The following is a 17,067-nucleotide window of genomic DNA, read 5'->3' on the forward strand; positions in this document are numbered from 1 at the left end:
ATAAATAGGAGAGCATTCAAAAAGAATAATTGCTCCTGTGTTCATATTGTATTTTACTGTACACCAAAATTGTTTAAAACCATGAGCATGCTTATTAAGCCTTTTGTTACAAGGATTATGATTTGGAATTGATGGGAACAAAATGAGGGGAGAGCTCCCAACACTTTTGTGCCAAAACTCTACAGGCATTTTTTTTTTTTACTTATTTTCCTTTGCTAATTATGATGGAACAGCAGGAATTACCTCATAGGTAGTTAATTATTTTTTATGTTGCTTTCCTGAATCTTATTATCCACTTTAGAATTTCCTCCTTTTGTTGTTTATCATGGATTTTAAATTTCCATGCTTACTGACATACTTGCTGTTGCTAAACTACTGTTTGCCAAGCTGTACTGTTCAAAAGTCATATTGAATCAAAAATTCAGGCTTGTGTTAATACAAAATAAAAACCATAAATTTAGTGATAAAGTCTAATTAATCTTTTATTATTACTGTCTTTGAAACTTTTGTGATAAATTGCAGCCTTGGCTAAAAGCGCTTCTAGTGATTCATTGCTTGAGACTAGCACTTAATGTATCATCAAAAGTGGACACCTTTCTTTATTTCATGGGTTATTTAACTTGAGAAAGGGAAAGTAACACAAACCTTAAATTTTTTACTCCAGCTATTCTTTTTTAGAAGCCAAAGTCAACATTTATGTTTCCCCAGTGCCTCTCGCTTTCACCGAGGAATGTTTAGAAACTTAAATTTCTACTTTTTTATGACAAGTTCTTCTGTGCAAATGCACTGGATTTGTTGAGCTAACGCTGTTTTCCTGGATCTTTCCTTCTTTTCCTGTCTATGCTTCACTCCTTCCCAACTTTGCAATGTAGCAAGCTGAACAGTTGTTCAATCAGATGTACAATCCAGTAAGTCCTTTCTGAAAGTGCTGGCTGTAACATATGAAAGCATGAGGATCCATTGACCTGACACTGTGTTGTGTTCTTCCGCTATGGAGCTTTGCAAAAACTTTTTTGATGATCACCTGTTTTAGTTATGTCAAAATAAATGAGCTTTGTGGACTTCAAGGCCGTTTCTTTTGAATATGATATGTATTAACTGGTAATTGGATTAATATAACATCCTCCGAAGTTCAAATGTCATTGCCTTCAGGTCCTCAACTTCTCTATTATATATTTTTTTAAAAGCATGCAGAAGATAGTTTTTTGTTTTATTTTATTTTACTGCTATGCTCATCGAATACTTTACTGGATCCTTCAAATTCAAAATAATATGCAGTGATTTATTTATAATATCTCAATTGATAATATCAGTAATAATACCTAGTAAATGTCTGTTCAGCATATTTTTGTAAAGTTGCAGTATGATCACATTAGTTCAGAAGGCAAAAGATCAGTTTTTCAGTAAAAGAATGTGCATGTTCAGTATTTATACATTTAAAAAACATATTTTTGCCAAGAAAAAGCTGAAAATATAGAATGATGAAAACAAATTGCAATGTTGTTCTATAATTTAAACAAGAAAATGTAATAATACTTTTGTTTGTTTGGGATTATTCTCTGATGCCTTCTTTAATATAGTTTCTTAAGCAATTTTATTTTGTCTCTATTGTATTCATTTTTCAATTTGAGGAAGAACAAACACATTCTTATCTGTAGAAGATTTTCTGGCTGGTACAAACTAACACTAAAAATATGCTGTGAGCATCACAGGGCAGAAATAAAGATGTAACTGGATTGTGATAACATAGTAATTTATGACCTGCGGATTACATAGTAATTCTAAATATAATTACCATGTAATTCCAATCAGAAGGTGTGATAGAACTTGATTTTATAGGGTTCTATAAAAATATGGTATTATACACTTGGGGTGACACTGGTCCCACTGAAGTCAATGGGTTTTTTTTCATTAACTTCAGTGGGCCAGGATTTCATCCTTAGGGTCTGTTGTTCTGTTGCTGATGCTGAGTATTTCTACTGTTGTAATGGAAATTTCATGTGTATAAATGGGGGAATAGATCCCATAGAATCTACCATATTTACATCTTGAAAATCATGTAATTACATTTGAAACTCACTCATAATTTGTTCATAGAGAACATAAAACCTGATAATATACCCACTTTCTCATCCAACATACTGTGGTGATCAAATGGTTTGTACTCTTGTACAATGGCATTGTTTCCTTATATTAGTTTGGGTCATATACATGATGGTTTCATAGGTAGACGACATACTTTCATGCACATCCTCCGCACTCCTATTGTGCACACCTTTTGTTTATTGCTGACTCCTCAGTTACCTTTTCTCTTGCTCTATGTAGACCACTCCCTTCATTATTTCAGTTTTAATCACATTGCTGTAGTGATTGCTATTTGTTGACCATTAACCTTTTTGCATATAGTATCCCAAATCTTATCAATTTTTACTTTTTGCATACTTCTTTTTTACAAGAACCATCTCTCAGCAGTTCAAAACCACTGGATGGAAAATCTTTTATATTAAATTAATGTAGCAGGTAGTTACATCTTATCCTCAATGCACATTTTCTTTAGTTATTTTTCCCTCTGTGTTTATTTTTAACAATGTGAGAATAATATTTTTTCAGACTGATCTAAAGACTTGTTCTTTAGACTACATGATTGCCATTAACAGAAAGCTAGCCAAATGTGTGTTTCCAAATATGAGATAAATGACTTTTATATAAGGTGGATGGCAAAATACAGTCCTGTTGAACTCCAATCTTTATTTTAAACCTTTCTGGCATTTAACAATCAATTTTTAAGTAAGCCTTTGTTCCCTCATACTGCCTGTTGCTTTTTCAGTAGAATGATAAACCTGTGTTAGTCCACAGAGTACTATCAACTCTGGTTTCAGAGTAGCAGCCGTGTTAGTCTGTATCCGCAAAAAGAAAAGGCGTACTTGGGGCACCTTAGAGACTAACCAATTTATTTGAGCATAAGCTCAACTCTGGGGCACTCACTCTTATCACGAAAGCTTATGCTCAAATAAATTTGTTAGTCTCTAAGGTGCCCCAAGTACGCCTTTTCTTTTTGCGGATACAGACTAACACGGCTGCTACTCTGAAACTCTTATCACTGAAGCTACATTTTAAAAATGCACAGAACAAACAGATTACTCTGTTTCACACTTCTAGGCTTTTTGGGTAGCAAAGTGGAAAAATATAAAAGGGGCCCAAATCCTGGTCACCTTGTTCATGAGAATATTCAAAATGAATTTAGAGGGACTACTTGTCTGAATAATGTGAACAGAATTTGGGCCTTTTGTGTGTAGATGTGAACACGGTTTAAATTATACAATCATGCCCTGTGCTAGTAAATAATGGTTAGAAAACAGTTGCATGGTTGTTGTTTTTCTGTAATATGGTATTACAATTTATTTGATCGTTTCTAGTCCTTCAAGCTGCTTCTGAATATTGAGGACCTGATTCTGCAAATACTGAGCAGAAACAATGAAAGATCAAAAACCAAAGCAAACATTAGTTCTAAATTGCTTAGCTCAGTCCCAGGAATTAGCTTAAAAATAACTTACATTTAAGACATTTTAAAATTTAAGAGGAGAACAGATTATTTAATTTATTATTGAACCAGATAAAATTTGAAGGATCTTAGAAAGTATTTTTTGCATGTACATTTCTGCTGTTTCATTTAATTATTATTTTTGGTCAAGCTCTAATTTGATATTTTTGGCTAGTTTAAATTAAGGTATACTATTCCAATGCATACATCTGATACAGAAAAACGAATGCAGGATGTGTGCATAATATATAATAAATTCATTAATTTTATATCTCTTTATCACACTTTAATATTTCTGTAGACAATTTGGTAATTATATAGAAAAAATATTTTGCCTCTACTTGTGGAATGCAAAATAAAAACCAGGGTTGAAAATATGAAATGCTTTTTAGAATCAGAGAAGTTCAAACATTAGGGTGACAGTCTCTTTATTTGCATGTATTGGGGATTGCAAAAAATAATAATGTATTTTCCAAAACGAAATACAGCATAGTATCAATTCAATAATTGTATGCAAGTAGTATATTTTCTTTAAAATGCAACATCCCAATTAATAATTGGAATAAGAAGTGTGTATTTATATTTAACTTTTATTACTGAGAAACTGTTGTTAGATGGTTACAGTACTATTCAAATTAAAAATAGTATCAAGCCCCTAAAATTAACAAACAAGCTAAAGGCATTTATATTTAATATGTAACTGGTGAATATTAATAAGAAAATTTTGTCTTGTAAAGAACTGTTCAGATGGAATGCAGTGTTTAGCAAGTAGTTAGCACAGGGGTGGCCAAACTTACTGGCCCTCTGAGCCACATACGACAATCTTCAGAAGTTCGAGAGCCAGAGGTTGGGGCTTCAGCGCTGCTCCTGCTGAAGCCCTGAGCCCTGGCAGGTGCTCCCCGCAGGGCTGAAGCTCCAAGACCCCCCTCCCCGTTGGGCAGAAGCCCCTACCACACCACCCTGCTGCAAGGCAAAGGTCCTGAGCATCCTCCCACCCAGTCTGGTAGGTGAAGAATGGGGGTGGGGGGGGGCACCATGAGCCATACTTTAATGGTAAAAGAGCCACATGTGGCTCACGAGCCACAGTTTGGCAACCCTAAGTTAACACATTTACCTGTGAAACCGAGAGTGTCTTTCCCAGACCTGAGGAAGAGATCTGCATGGCTTGAAAGCTTGTGTCTCTCACCAACAGAAGTTGGTTCAATAAAAGATACTACCTCACCCATCTTGTCTCTCTATTTGTCCCCAAAGCGAGAGAACTGAATAACTTAGTTGTGAACTTAGTCCATGTCTATACGTACTACTCTGCAGCAGCACAGCTGTAGCACGTCTGGTGAAGACGCTCTGTGCTGACAGGAGAGAGTTCTCTCATTGGAATAAAAACACCCCACCTCCGCAAGTGCCATAAATTATGTTGGTGGGAGGTCTCCCATTGACATAGCGCTGTGCACATGAGTGCTTATGTCGGTGTAATTTAGTCCCTCAGTGGGGCAGAATATTCACGCTCCTGAGCGACATAAATTTTGCCGACATAGGCTGTAGCGTAGACATAGCCTCACTCTCTATTTACAGCCAATCAGTCTGTCCTTTGCAAATTTGAATAACACCAGAAAACTTTTCTGTTTCAAAGATGTTTTATGATATTGCTCCAACAGCCCTCCATATATTTAGAACCTTTCCTTTTTTCCTTCCATTTAGTAGTGTGCATGGGTTTGATCCTGCATTCCTTCTGCAAAACAACCCTTATTCTCCCAATTAGTCCCAATCTGTTGAATGGGTAATCCCATTCAAGTAGGGACAACCTAATAATGGTTTCAAATACTGGGCCCAATATTTAATTTCCTAATGTTTTTAGATTAGAATGTTTTTATCCTGGTATTTGCATTGTGCTTTTATATTATTTCAATTGTTATGCATCTCTGTGAAGCATCTCCAGAGCCTTGGTAGGGTGGGGTAGGTAATTTATCAGTTCTGGGCTTACTCGAGTTTTATAGGCACTGTTTCGTGCTTGGAGTGGTGTGGAGATGCATTGCTCTAGGGGGAACGTATCCAGGAGGAGGAATTGTGCCTCTGGAAGGTGGAATTCCTCATGGAATTTGCCAGTATGTAGGGGAATATATCTTCAACTATACCTTTTTGTGAGTGAAGCGTATTTCTGCATGCATGCCCAGCTAGCTCTGGTGCCTCTGCTGTGTGGAATCCTGGCTCTGCTTTCACCATTCCCCTTTTGAAGTGTCTTGAATACTGGGCAGGCTAGGCATAGTTCTTTTGTTGGGGGAATAATTGGGCTTTTATTGTTCCTGGCTACTGAACAGGAGTGCAAAGGGGAATAGAGAGTCTCCTGGTGCCATTTACTTCCCCTTCCTGGAGCCGCCGGGAATTATTATTGTTAACATGAAAAGTCTTCCAAGTGATTTCATTTTACACAACTAATTTTAACACGAAAAAAATTGAAAACATGACTGTTTTGCCTTCAACATCCAGTACATGTATATAACGCTCTTCACAGTTAGAATAATATAAAGCAGCATCAAACGTGTACGATTTTAATTTAAAGTTGGCATGCAAATTAACGTTAATTAAAGCATCCATAATGATTAAAGAGACTATTTCTGTAAAGCAGTGTGGTGACGTGGGTGTAGTGTGTGACTGGGCTTCAGGAAATTTGGGTTCTCTTCCCAGCTCTCCCATTGAATCGTTGAGTGTGTCTACACTGCAGTGGGTGCATGGATAGACAGATATGCGCTAGCTCTGTTTGAGTTAGCGTGCTAAAAATAACAGTGTAGCAGCAGTGGCTCGGGTAGTTGCCTGTGGTACAATCCTTCCTGACCTCCTGGTATATATTCAGCTGACTAGCCTCAGCCATGGCCCAGGCTGCAACAGCCACACTGCTATTTCTTAACAACACTAGCTCAAGCAGAGCTAGTGTGTGTCTGTTGATTTGAGCCAGGAAGCGTCCTCCCAGTTGTTGTGTAGACATACCCACTCTGTGACACTAGGCAAGTCACTTTATCTCTCTGACCATGCCTGCACTAGGGAATGTTACAAAAATCGTCTCATCAGTGATTCACTAGTTCAGCTGAATGAGGTGTATTAGGAGGAGCCCTACTGTGAACAATTCGTTTGTGCTTAACTACCTTACTATGCAACTGAACAAAGGGAAGCATATGACATGGTAAAAGACAGTAACTTTACTTGGTAATTTTTGGGCTGTTGTGCGTCAGGGATATGACGTGACACTCTCACATTTCACAGCCTTGTCCTGCTTCCCCACAGCTGTGCTGGGATGCTGTGCATCCAGCAGGATTATAGGGATTTCCCACCATTTACTGCTTTTGGCCACCAGGGAACAATGTGGCAGAGGAAATACAGCTGGCCAAGCTGCTGTAAGTCCTTACTCTAGCTTCTTCCTCTTCTGGGTCTAAGCCAGCATGGAGGACCTGGAAGGAGAAGAAGGTGGTTGAAGCCATCTGTCCCAATATGCTGATGGCAAGGGAGGTGAGTGAAGAAAAGACTGAGAGGGCAGAAGGAGAGGGGATAGAATAGAAGCAGGTTGAGTGGCAGGGATAGAACGGTGGGAGCAGGGCTAAAAGGAGAGACACAGAAGGAGGATGGTAAGGGAGAGCCTAATGGTGATGGGATAGAATATAAGAGGCAAATGGGAAGTAGGGACAGAGTGGGTGAGTCTGCTTCAAGACTCTTAAAGTAAACCATGATCCCAGGCGGGAGAAGGAAATCTGAGGAGTGATGTGGAGAGCTGGCTTTCCTCATAGATTACCTGGGATTTTAGAAGAGGGAACCTGACTTTTCCTGTGGATTTTTGGCCTCTACAGAATTATAGGAATACTTGCCAGCTCCTGCTCTGTTCTCCATGGGAGAGGAATGTGTATGGCCCAACTGTGCAAAGTGCTGTACACTCTCATTTCCTGTTGAAGTCAGTGGGAACTGAGAGTGCTTAGCACCTTAAAGAAGGTCCTCAATCTTTTGCACAACTGGGTTTTGAGCCCTTATTGCACTTACTTAAAAAAATATGATGCTGGCAAAAAAATTATTTGACTGTAGCCAGTGGTGAGCTGGAGCCAGTTGTTAAATTTGAAGCCCTTTTAGAACCGGTTGTTCTGTGCGGGATAACAGTTCTAAATGGGCTTGTAAATTCAACAACTGGCCAAAAGTGGCACCTTAGGTGCTGACTCCATGAGTGCTCTAGGGCTGGAGCACCCAAGGGCAAAATTTGGTGGGTGCAAAGCCGAGGTGGGGAGTCCCGGCGATGCCCACCTGGGGCAGCTCCCAGGAAGCATCCGGCAGGTCCCTCTGGCTCCTAGGGGTGGGGTAGCATAGCTGGGGGGGAGCAGCCACTCCCTCTACTGATCACATCAAAAGTAGCGCCTTAGGCACCGACTCCGTGGGTGCTCCGGGGCTGGAGCACCCACAGGGAAAATTTGGTTGGTGCAGAGCACCCACCGGCAGCTCCCTGCCCCGCGCCCGGCCCCAGCTCACCTCCGCTCCACCTCCTCCCCTGAACACGCCGCCCCGCTCTGCTTCTCGGCCCCCCCGGCTTCCCGCAAATCAGCTGTTCGGGCAAGAAGTTGGGGCTGGCTGAGAAGCAAGCGGCGGCTTCGCACTCAGGCCCAGGGAGGCGGAGGTGAGCTGGGGTGGGGGGACGCGAGGAGGGCCACCCGTGCCATAGCAGGTAACCCGGGAGGCACGCAGGGGAAGTGCTCCCCACCCCAGCTCACCTCCGCCACCCTGGGCCTGAGCGCGTAGCTGCCACCTGCTTCTCAGCCCTCCCAGGCTTCCTGCGTGAACAGCTGATTCGCGGGAAGCCAGGGGGTGGAGAAGCAGAGCGGGGCGGTGCATTCAGGGGTGGAGGCGGAGCGGAGGTGAGCTGGGGCTGGGCGCGGGGTGGGGAGCTGCCGGTGGGTGCTCTGCACCAACCAAATTTTCCCTGTGGGTGCTCCAGCCCTGGAGCACTCATGGAGTCGGCACCCTGGCAGGTCCCTCTGGCTCTTAAGGGCGGGGTGGGCACCCAATACGGTGGCCCACGAGACCCTCCTGCCGGTTCTGGGGGCAGTCAGGGGGGATGGGGCGGGGATCCCGGGGGGGTTGTGGGGGATCAAGGAACGTGGGGGGTTGGATGGGGCAGGAGTTCCAGGGGGCCGGCAACGACTCCCTCGTGGGGTGAGGAGGGAACAGGTTGTTAAGATTTTGGCAGCTCATCACTGACTGTAGCTAATCTGCGCCACGGTGTGATATTTATCAACTTTGTGGATTTCTAAAGGATAAAAAATATTTTATTGGTAAATGTACCACAAGAACAATATAGTTGAAATACTCTGAGTACCAGACCCTGCAATGAGCTCAGTGTAGGGAGATCCCGGCATTTGTGTGAAGCTTGTACCCTAAGAATGTAATATTGTCTAGAGGGGCGGGTTGGAGTAACAAGAAAAACAAATATAGTGAGCTTCTTATGTCACTTCCTTGTTCTTTTCACAATTAGATCTCCTGTGTGAATAGAAATCCCCAAGTAGAAAAATAGAATTTGAAAGCATCATTATTTCCTTATTATCCTCATGCTTAAATTATGTTACATGCAGAAACAAAATATTTTTGGTCTTCAGTAATTTAATTTATTGTTTTCCTCCTTTAAACACAAAACTTTAAAATATATATATATATTAAAAAAATTCTACTAAATCATTGCAAAGAATGTCAACCTTCTAACCGTAGTAGTTCGTGGTACTGATCTTTTTTTCAAAACATGCATGTTTCATTTTGACCAGCAGTTGTTTCATTGCTTGCTTGCCTTGTTTATTCCCTGAAATTAAAAATAAAATAAATCAACATCTGCTCTGTTTAGTAAGATAGCAGGAAGACCTACTGTTCTAATTAATTTTTGTAAATTTTTTGTACATTTTCTCTGAATTTTCTATGTTTAATGTGCACTGTGGTTAAACTACTTGTTTTTTTCCTGCCTGCTCTTTGAAGATGCCAATTAGGAATAATGGGAAACAAGGGGTAGGCTAAGCATTGCAGTGCATTGTTGTTTCCATCTGTCTGTGATTATTTCAGCCAACAGTTTAAAACACTTTTATGCCCAATCCTGCTCCCATTGAAGTTAATGGGGCTTTCCCATTAGTTCTGGTGGGAGTAGGACAGGACTCCACACTGTTGTTGTTGTTTTCATTGTGTTCTTTCTTGTCTGTGAAATTGCCACCCACCCATGCATGTGTTTGCCAGGTATATTTATTTGTGCCATGTTCATCAATGGGCTTGTTCCTCTGATGTTTCAGGTTAAGTATTAACAGTAGAAAAAAAGGCTTTGGGTTAAAACTGTCAGCTGAAAGCATTCTTCTAGTTTTACCTTTAAAAATAGCACTGATTCCTTCCTTTAAATTGTTACTATCAATGAAATTTTTATAACTATCCAGTGGTTTAATCTGTAGAGTAGGGTACCGAATGTGGCATTTTTTTTAAAATGCTTTCTTGTTTGGCAGTATTAAGAAACATTATAGTGAAACAAAAGTTAAGATGTTCATGGTTATGTTCATGTATGAAAAACTCTAAACTGGGGAAAATATTTTTTCTTCATGATGCAGTTTTGTGAATACAAACCTCTGATGATTATAGAAAGAATGCAGACAGATTTTCATTTCTCTTTGCTGTGCCTCTATGGAAATACGTTTCCAACTGACAAAAATACCCATAATCCTTTTTTCATGCAGACTTGAACTCTGAGGCTGCAGAAGTAGCGCCACCAAACTATCTAAATTATTGTTGTTGTTTTTTAACTTAACACTAAAGGCTCATGAAGCTGAAGAAGAAGCTCGACTGAACCCAGAATTTGCAGACAGAATGAAACAGCTTGACAAAGAGGCATCTTACTACAGAGAAGAATGTGGTAAAGCTCAAGCTGAGGTTGACAGACTTCTAGAAATCCTCAAGGAAGTGGAGAATGAGAAGAATGACAAAGATAAGAAAATTGCTGAGCTAGAAAGGTAATTTTTGTATTATTTGCTTTATACTGAATGGCCTTTTTATTAAGTGATCTCCATTGTGGAAAGACCTAAAATAACAAAAAAAAGTCAATTCACATTACTTCATGAGTTGTACCTAAGAAACAAGTGTATGTGCTGGCTTTGAAGCAGATTTGGAATCTCCTCCTTTTGGCTAGAAAAGGCTTGGTAGTCTACATATCAAAGAGTGTATATATAGGGAAACTCCCACACAGTTTACATAGTAACATCCCTGTCTGTAAAACCTGGGTGAGATATTGCATTATGGGAGTAATTATGCTTTTTTACTGATACTGTATTAGTATTAGGTGAACCCAAATAAGAACCATTCCAGACATTTGTCCTTGCCTGGAACAGCATGTACAGTATACCTCTGAGAAATTCTGGAAAGATGTGGTAAATCTTCTTAGTCTGTTCCTTAACTCTAGCTTTGGATATTTTTCTGGGGTACCTCACATTCTTCTGTTGGCAGGTATCCTTTGAAGGTTAGCAAGTATCCTTTCTTCTTAAATGTGGGGAAGTTGTTCAGCCTTTCCCTAATGGAGGGAGAGATGCTATCGGAACCACTAATCTTGTTCCTTTGAAAGTGAACAGTACTGTAAAGCTCCTCCTGCAGATTGTGCCCCAGGTTGTACTATATATGTGAAGTTCTTGAGTCTGTGAGGTTTCTCCATTCCTATCTCAGAGTAGCCACTGTTATGGGAAGGAAGGAAGGAAGCAATGTTGTGTGTTCGGGTGTTTCAAAAGTGTATTCCAGTGGTTGTGTTGTGAGAGGAGAGCCTCAAGGGGCCACATAAATCAAAAGCAAGTTCAGTGGGTCCCAGTGTAACTGTTGCTAGATCCTGCCCATCTATCAGCTACTACTGGACAAAGTGATGCACTGTCCCAGACGAAAGATCCTGCTACAAAACAGACCCACTAGTTATTTCAATTGTTATTGGAGGGAGAAAGCCAAGATCCGTTTTTTACAGAAGGAGGCTTGTGTGGATTAGAGGTAAAACATCCTTCTTACGTGGTTTGAAACTTCAGATGTTCAAAAGTTACTGTAATTATTTATTTACTTTTTGCAGGCACTTGACAAAGATCTGGTTACCAATAATTGCTTGTGGATGGTGTAGAATAAAATGCTTAAGAATAAAATCACGAAAACAACATTCTGTTCAACATATTATTTTACTATACAATATATTTAATATTATTACAATATTATAATTGTATGAGTAATTTGCATGTACCCAGGAGATGTAGGATGGATGATAGGTGAATTTTGTAGATAAATGTATAATAAATACATCTACCTGATGTGCACAATGCCCACAAGTTACTGTGACATTTTTGATATACATATAGAAAATTCTCCTTGCCCAGAGCAGGAATTATAGTAACTGTGGGCCTTAATGTGCTAAGAAGCACTGACATCTGCTGAAGCTAGCGGAAGTTACTGGTGACAAGCACCTCGTAGGATTGGGCCCCAATTTTCCTTTTAAACCTTCTTGTTTTGGGAAATTTGGCAAAATAAAGATTTAGATTCCCACACTGTAAATAATATGTTTAATAGTTTACTTCCAGCATAGTTAATAAAAGGATATAATCAAATACAGAGACATAAATATAAGAATAGATCATATGGTTTTCTTCATGCATATGAATGTGATTTCCTGCATGATATTTTTATTTGATTTATGTGAACCTTAGTCTGAACATGAAGCAGTTTCAGTCATTTACTGACAATTGATTATAGAGCAAATGGCCAGGATTCTAATGAGTAGTGGATATTTTACATGTTTTGCTTCAATTTCACACAAAGAAATGAATCACATGTATACTGAGTGTGACAAAATTGGTGACGTATTTCTGAGAAACGTTGTGTACAGTCTATTTGAATAGCTGAGTATGACCAGATGGTGACTATAAAATGTTATAAATTTTAGCCTCTAACTTGCATTGAGATCTGCTAGAATGGCCCCTGGCCCCTGTGTGGAATCCAGTTAATTTCATTGAGACTACTCACATGATTAGAGTCAAGCACATGTATCATGCATCAGAGCTAGAGTACTCAGCACTTCTCAGGATTGTGCCCTAGATATACAATGTACATAAGAAAGTATTCCACAAAGAAGCAGATTAACTATTCCAAAATAAAACACAAATGTTGATTTAGAAATAGATTGTCTGTTCATCTATTTAGAATGTAAGGGCTAGATTATCCCTTGTTTTAGACTGCCGTGTGGGAGAATAAGGAAACATAAGGATATTCACCTTCCTGCATGTTTATGTGCATTAAGGGGAGGGGAATGTGTGGTGAGCACACCAGGGAAAGTAATCTGCTCTAGGTATAGAGAAACAATGAAGAAGCCTGATTTTCAGACTGTTGGTGCTTAGCCTTTTTTAGCAAATCAGGCTCCTTTAATATGACCCAAAGTTTGAGACACTTATAATTCCTAGTCTCTTTTGACAATGTTGTCCCTAGTGTCTACATCTATGTATGGCTGTGCCACCTGGTGGTACACCAGTGAAGGAATTGTGACTCAGAGATTCCCGCTTGCTCCAGAGAGAAGTAAACTACTGCAGTTTTTTACAAGGTGCTGCACACTTCCCCCTTGTGATGGCTCAGCTCTGTTGGCAGGTTATCTGAGGGAAAGCAGAGCCAAGGCTGTACCTACTCTCCACCCATTCCTTGTTGGGGTAAAAAGATGAGTTGCAGCTCTGCAAACTTGCTTCCTCCGACTTGTTCCCTACTCGCCTGTGCAGCTTCCAAAGGGCAAGTTGTGTTCTGTTTAGGGATAGTGACAGCACATGCTCCAGATACAGGGGCTTGTGTGGGATTTCTTAGGAAAGTGAGTGCTCTGTCCAGGTATGCATTTTGATACATAATCTGTTGAGCTGTATATGTATTCCTATTCTAACATCTTCCTTGCATTGCAAGGTACTCTTCTTTTAAATTGCCCAGTATCTAATTTTGTTGGCTTGAACTATAAAAGTCATACTTCATAATATTATTAGTTATAGTGTTTTTACCAATATAAAACATCTCCATTTCAGAGTTGTGGAGAAGTTTATAATTAAACCCTTTAATCTGAAATTTAAAAACCGTTGAAATAAGTTTGTATTTTAGAAATTGAAATAAAACTTAACACAGAGAAATCACTTTTTAAACTGTGCAGTTGACTAGTATACTAGAGAACGTCAAATGTTTGAAAGAAGAGATGTCTGATTTAGGACAGAGTCTAAGAAATGTACGTGCTGAATAGCAGACAGGCAGGAATTATTAACAAAACTGAAGGAGCTTTTATGCATATGGTAATTCTCTTTGGCTTGAACTTTATATTTCTACTTCAGAAATCACTGCATTTCTGACAGTTTAATCATTTACTTCTAACAAATGCCTATAGTGTATACAATACATCATGTATACTGTAGGTTGGTCTGTATGTTAATTACTTTTTATATACAATAAAAGACTTTTATTTTTCAAATTGGTTATTGTTACAATCTGATAAACCTAAAAGTTTTCTAGCACTCATTGGTAACTTATTGCATTGGTCATGGTTTTTTTTTCCTGCTGTATCGGTCTAATACTCATTTTCAATAAAGTCAAGTGTAAAAGATCTTCTTGTACAAGTATCAATATAACTAACAATAACAATATATACTCTTAATAGTCTTTAATATGCTTTTCCCAGAACAATCTTATGTTATCTAACTTTCTATGAGTTCACATCTTGAGTGGTTTGTTAAGGGAATGAGAACTGAGATCTTGTGCTTCCAGAACCTGAGAAGTACAGATATCCTGTTACCCACATTGTGTACCAGGGGCTAAATTATGGATGGGTGGAGTGGTTAAAGAGTTCCTGGCCCTCCAGGGTAACCAAATAGGATCAGGATGTGTTGCAGTGGGGAGCTTACTAAACATGGGAACTTCCTGATCAGGAAGTTCTTTAGTTACTGCTCCTTAAAGAATGGCTTTTTGTGTATGTCCTCACACCACAGTGTGTGTGGGTGAAAAGCAGTATAGGGAGGCGATCCCTGCTCATGGATGACTCGGTATTTGGGAATTGTAAACAGAGTTCTCTGCAAATGTCTGGACTCCATTTGTTTAAACCTTAATAGAAAGGATGGCTGGAAAAGTTGTGGAAGATCTGGCAAGACACCAAGCTACAGCTGGCAATAATGTGCAGCTAAAGAGGCAGAATATAAGAGATGCCACAAAATGGGATATTTTGCAATAGCACGCAGGTCATCAAGAATAGTGGAAACTGTCCAAGAGGGATTGTTATCAGATGACAGTGAGTCTATATTTCTAAGGACTATATCCTCAATAGAACAGGCAATATCTTTGTACATAAGCATGAATCTAAACAATCAAAAACTTAAATTTAAAATTGTTACTGGAGCAGCAGTCACTGCAGTTCCAAAAAGCTTATAATCAATCCCAGATGAAGATCAGCAAAGATCAAATAAGATTCTACATGGGGCTAGTAACAATACTTGGATGTTTGTGGGGAGTTCCCTAGGAAATTGTGAAATGACTGAAAGTTCTTTAACAAGTAATATGTGTCATACCAGGACTAACAACTCCCCTACTAGAGTTTTCAGCAATACAAGGACTACACCTATTACTGAAACTGGAATGCATTAATGGCAGAAAGCAAACCATACAGGACATGTATCCACACATCTTCTCAGGACTAGGAATGTTGTCAAGAGAGTACAAAATAAAATCAGTGCCATCACCAACTCCCTTGGCTCTCTCAGCGTCATAGTGCATCCTTATACCTTTTCCAGGAGAAGTCAAAGAAGAATTAAAGAGAGTGGGGTTATTTACCAGATAGAAGAACTGACTGACTGGTGTGTGAGAATGGGTGTAGTAGTGAAGCTCAATGGCAAATTCTGCATTTGTGTGGACTTTACACAACTTTATAAAAAGGTGCGCAGAGAAAGACACATGCTTTCTGCAGCTGATCAGGCATTAGCTGTGTTTTCAGAGGCCAAAGTCTTCTGAAAGTTAGATACTATGACAGACTTCTGGCATATCCCCCTTGCTAAAACATCTGTACCATTAACTACATTCATCACCTGGTTTGGAAGGTACTGTTTCATTTCTCTTCCATTTGGCATATTGTCAGTGCCAGAACATTTCAAAAAGAGAATCTCTCAGATTGTCAGGTTTTCCTGGCATCCTCTTCCATGCAGATGAGGTGTTGGTATATGTCAGAGATAAAAATGAACATAATGAGTGACTACACACAGTTTTGAGATGCTTTCAAGAAGCCAGACTCACTCTGAATAAGAAATGTGAATCTGGAAAGGAGCAGATAACATTTGTAGGCCACATAATTAGCAAACAGGGAATTCAGCCAGATTCAGACAAACTGAAAGCATTAATTGTCTTACCCAAACCACAAAACATTTCTGGTATAAAAAGGTTCCTGGGCATGACAAACCATTTTGGGAAATTCTTACCAAATTTATTCATGTAACAAAATTCTTAAGGGATTTCCATAATGGTCACAATTTGCGGATCTGGGTGAAGACACAACAAAATGCATATAATAGAATAAAAGAACTACTGACCTCGCCACCTGTCTTGGCACAATACTCTAAACTACCCATCAACAGTAGCAGTGGATGCATCATCATATGGTTTAGGAGCAGAACTCAAACAAAAGCAGCCAGAAGGAGACCGGAGTCTTTTGCATTTATATCAAGGAGCTTCTCAGAAACTGAACAGTGGTATGCTGAAGTGAAAAAGAAAGCTCTAGCAGACACTTACGTCTGTGAACAGCTCAGTGCATATCTGTTCAGCTTGGATTTTAACATAGAAACACACCATAAGCCCTTAGTGGATTCAAAACCACTGGAGGATCTTCCACCTAAGATTCAAAGATTTCAACTACAGCTGATGCAATTTTCTTTAAACATTGATCATGTACTAGGGAAAGCTCTCATAATAGTAGACACTCTACTCTAGAACCCCAATTAAGCAGCCACCACATGAAAAGGAAAAGACTTTAGAGAAAGATGTCAAAGTCTACATTGACTTTGTTCTGGCAATAATTCCAGCATCTGTCAGCTGACTTCAGCTAATTAGAGGTGAACAACTAAAGGATGAGACTTACCAGAAATTACTCAACTCTGCCAAAGACGGTGGGCTCAGAGTCAACTTCCAAGAGACCTATTGTTGTGTTGGCAGGAATTAAAGGACCTTCTTGGGGCTGATGGCCTGCTTCTGAAAGGATAGAACAATTTTATCCCTACAGTACTACAAAAAGAAATTCTCTCCAAAATCCATACAGGACACCAAGGAATAAACAAGTGCAGAGCATGAACACAACAGTCCGGGTGGTGACCCAGTCTGAGTGGGCAAATGCAGACTTTTGTAGAGGACTATGGGGTATGAAACAAGGGGGGGGGGGAGAAAACCCAATCTCCAGAGCCAATCTCTACAAACCCAGTCTCTACAAAACTACCTGACGGAGCTTGACCGTGGGTAACAACATATTTGCTTTTCTG

General features: G+C 39.6%; 1 protein-coding gene across 19 annotated transcripts in view; it reads left to right on the forward strand.

Annotated features, from left to right (window-relative positions):
* The window catches only part of ERC2 (ELKS/RAB6-interacting/CAST family member 2), an 823,531-nt gene that overhangs the window by 383,845 nt on the left and 422,619 nt on the right, over nucleotides 1-17,067 (forward strand). For 8 of the 19 annotated variants that reach the window (XM_043551551.1, XM_043551549.1, XM_043551542.1 and 5 more), the window contains 3 exons: nucleotides 873-908; nucleotides 9,527-9,556; nucleotides 10,343-10,536. In XM_043551551.1, coding sequence (XP_043407486.1) covers nucleotides 873-908; nucleotides 9,527-9,556; nucleotides 10,343-10,536 — 260 coding nt within the window. The remainder of the gene's footprint in view (nucleotides 1-872; nucleotides 909-9,526; nucleotides 9,557-10,342; nucleotides 10,537-17,067) is intronic. The other 11 variants (XM_043551548.1, XM_043551550.1, XM_043551553.1 and 8 more) reach the window with 3 other exon arrangements.

The sequence above is a fragment of the Chelonia mydas genome, chromosome 7 (assembly GCF_015237465.2).
Source record: "Chelonia mydas isolate rCheMyd1 chromosome 7, rCheMyd1.pri.v2, whole genome shotgun sequence".
Classification (NCBI taxonomy): Eukaryota; Metazoa; Chordata; order Testudines; family Cheloniidae; genus Chelonia; species Chelonia mydas.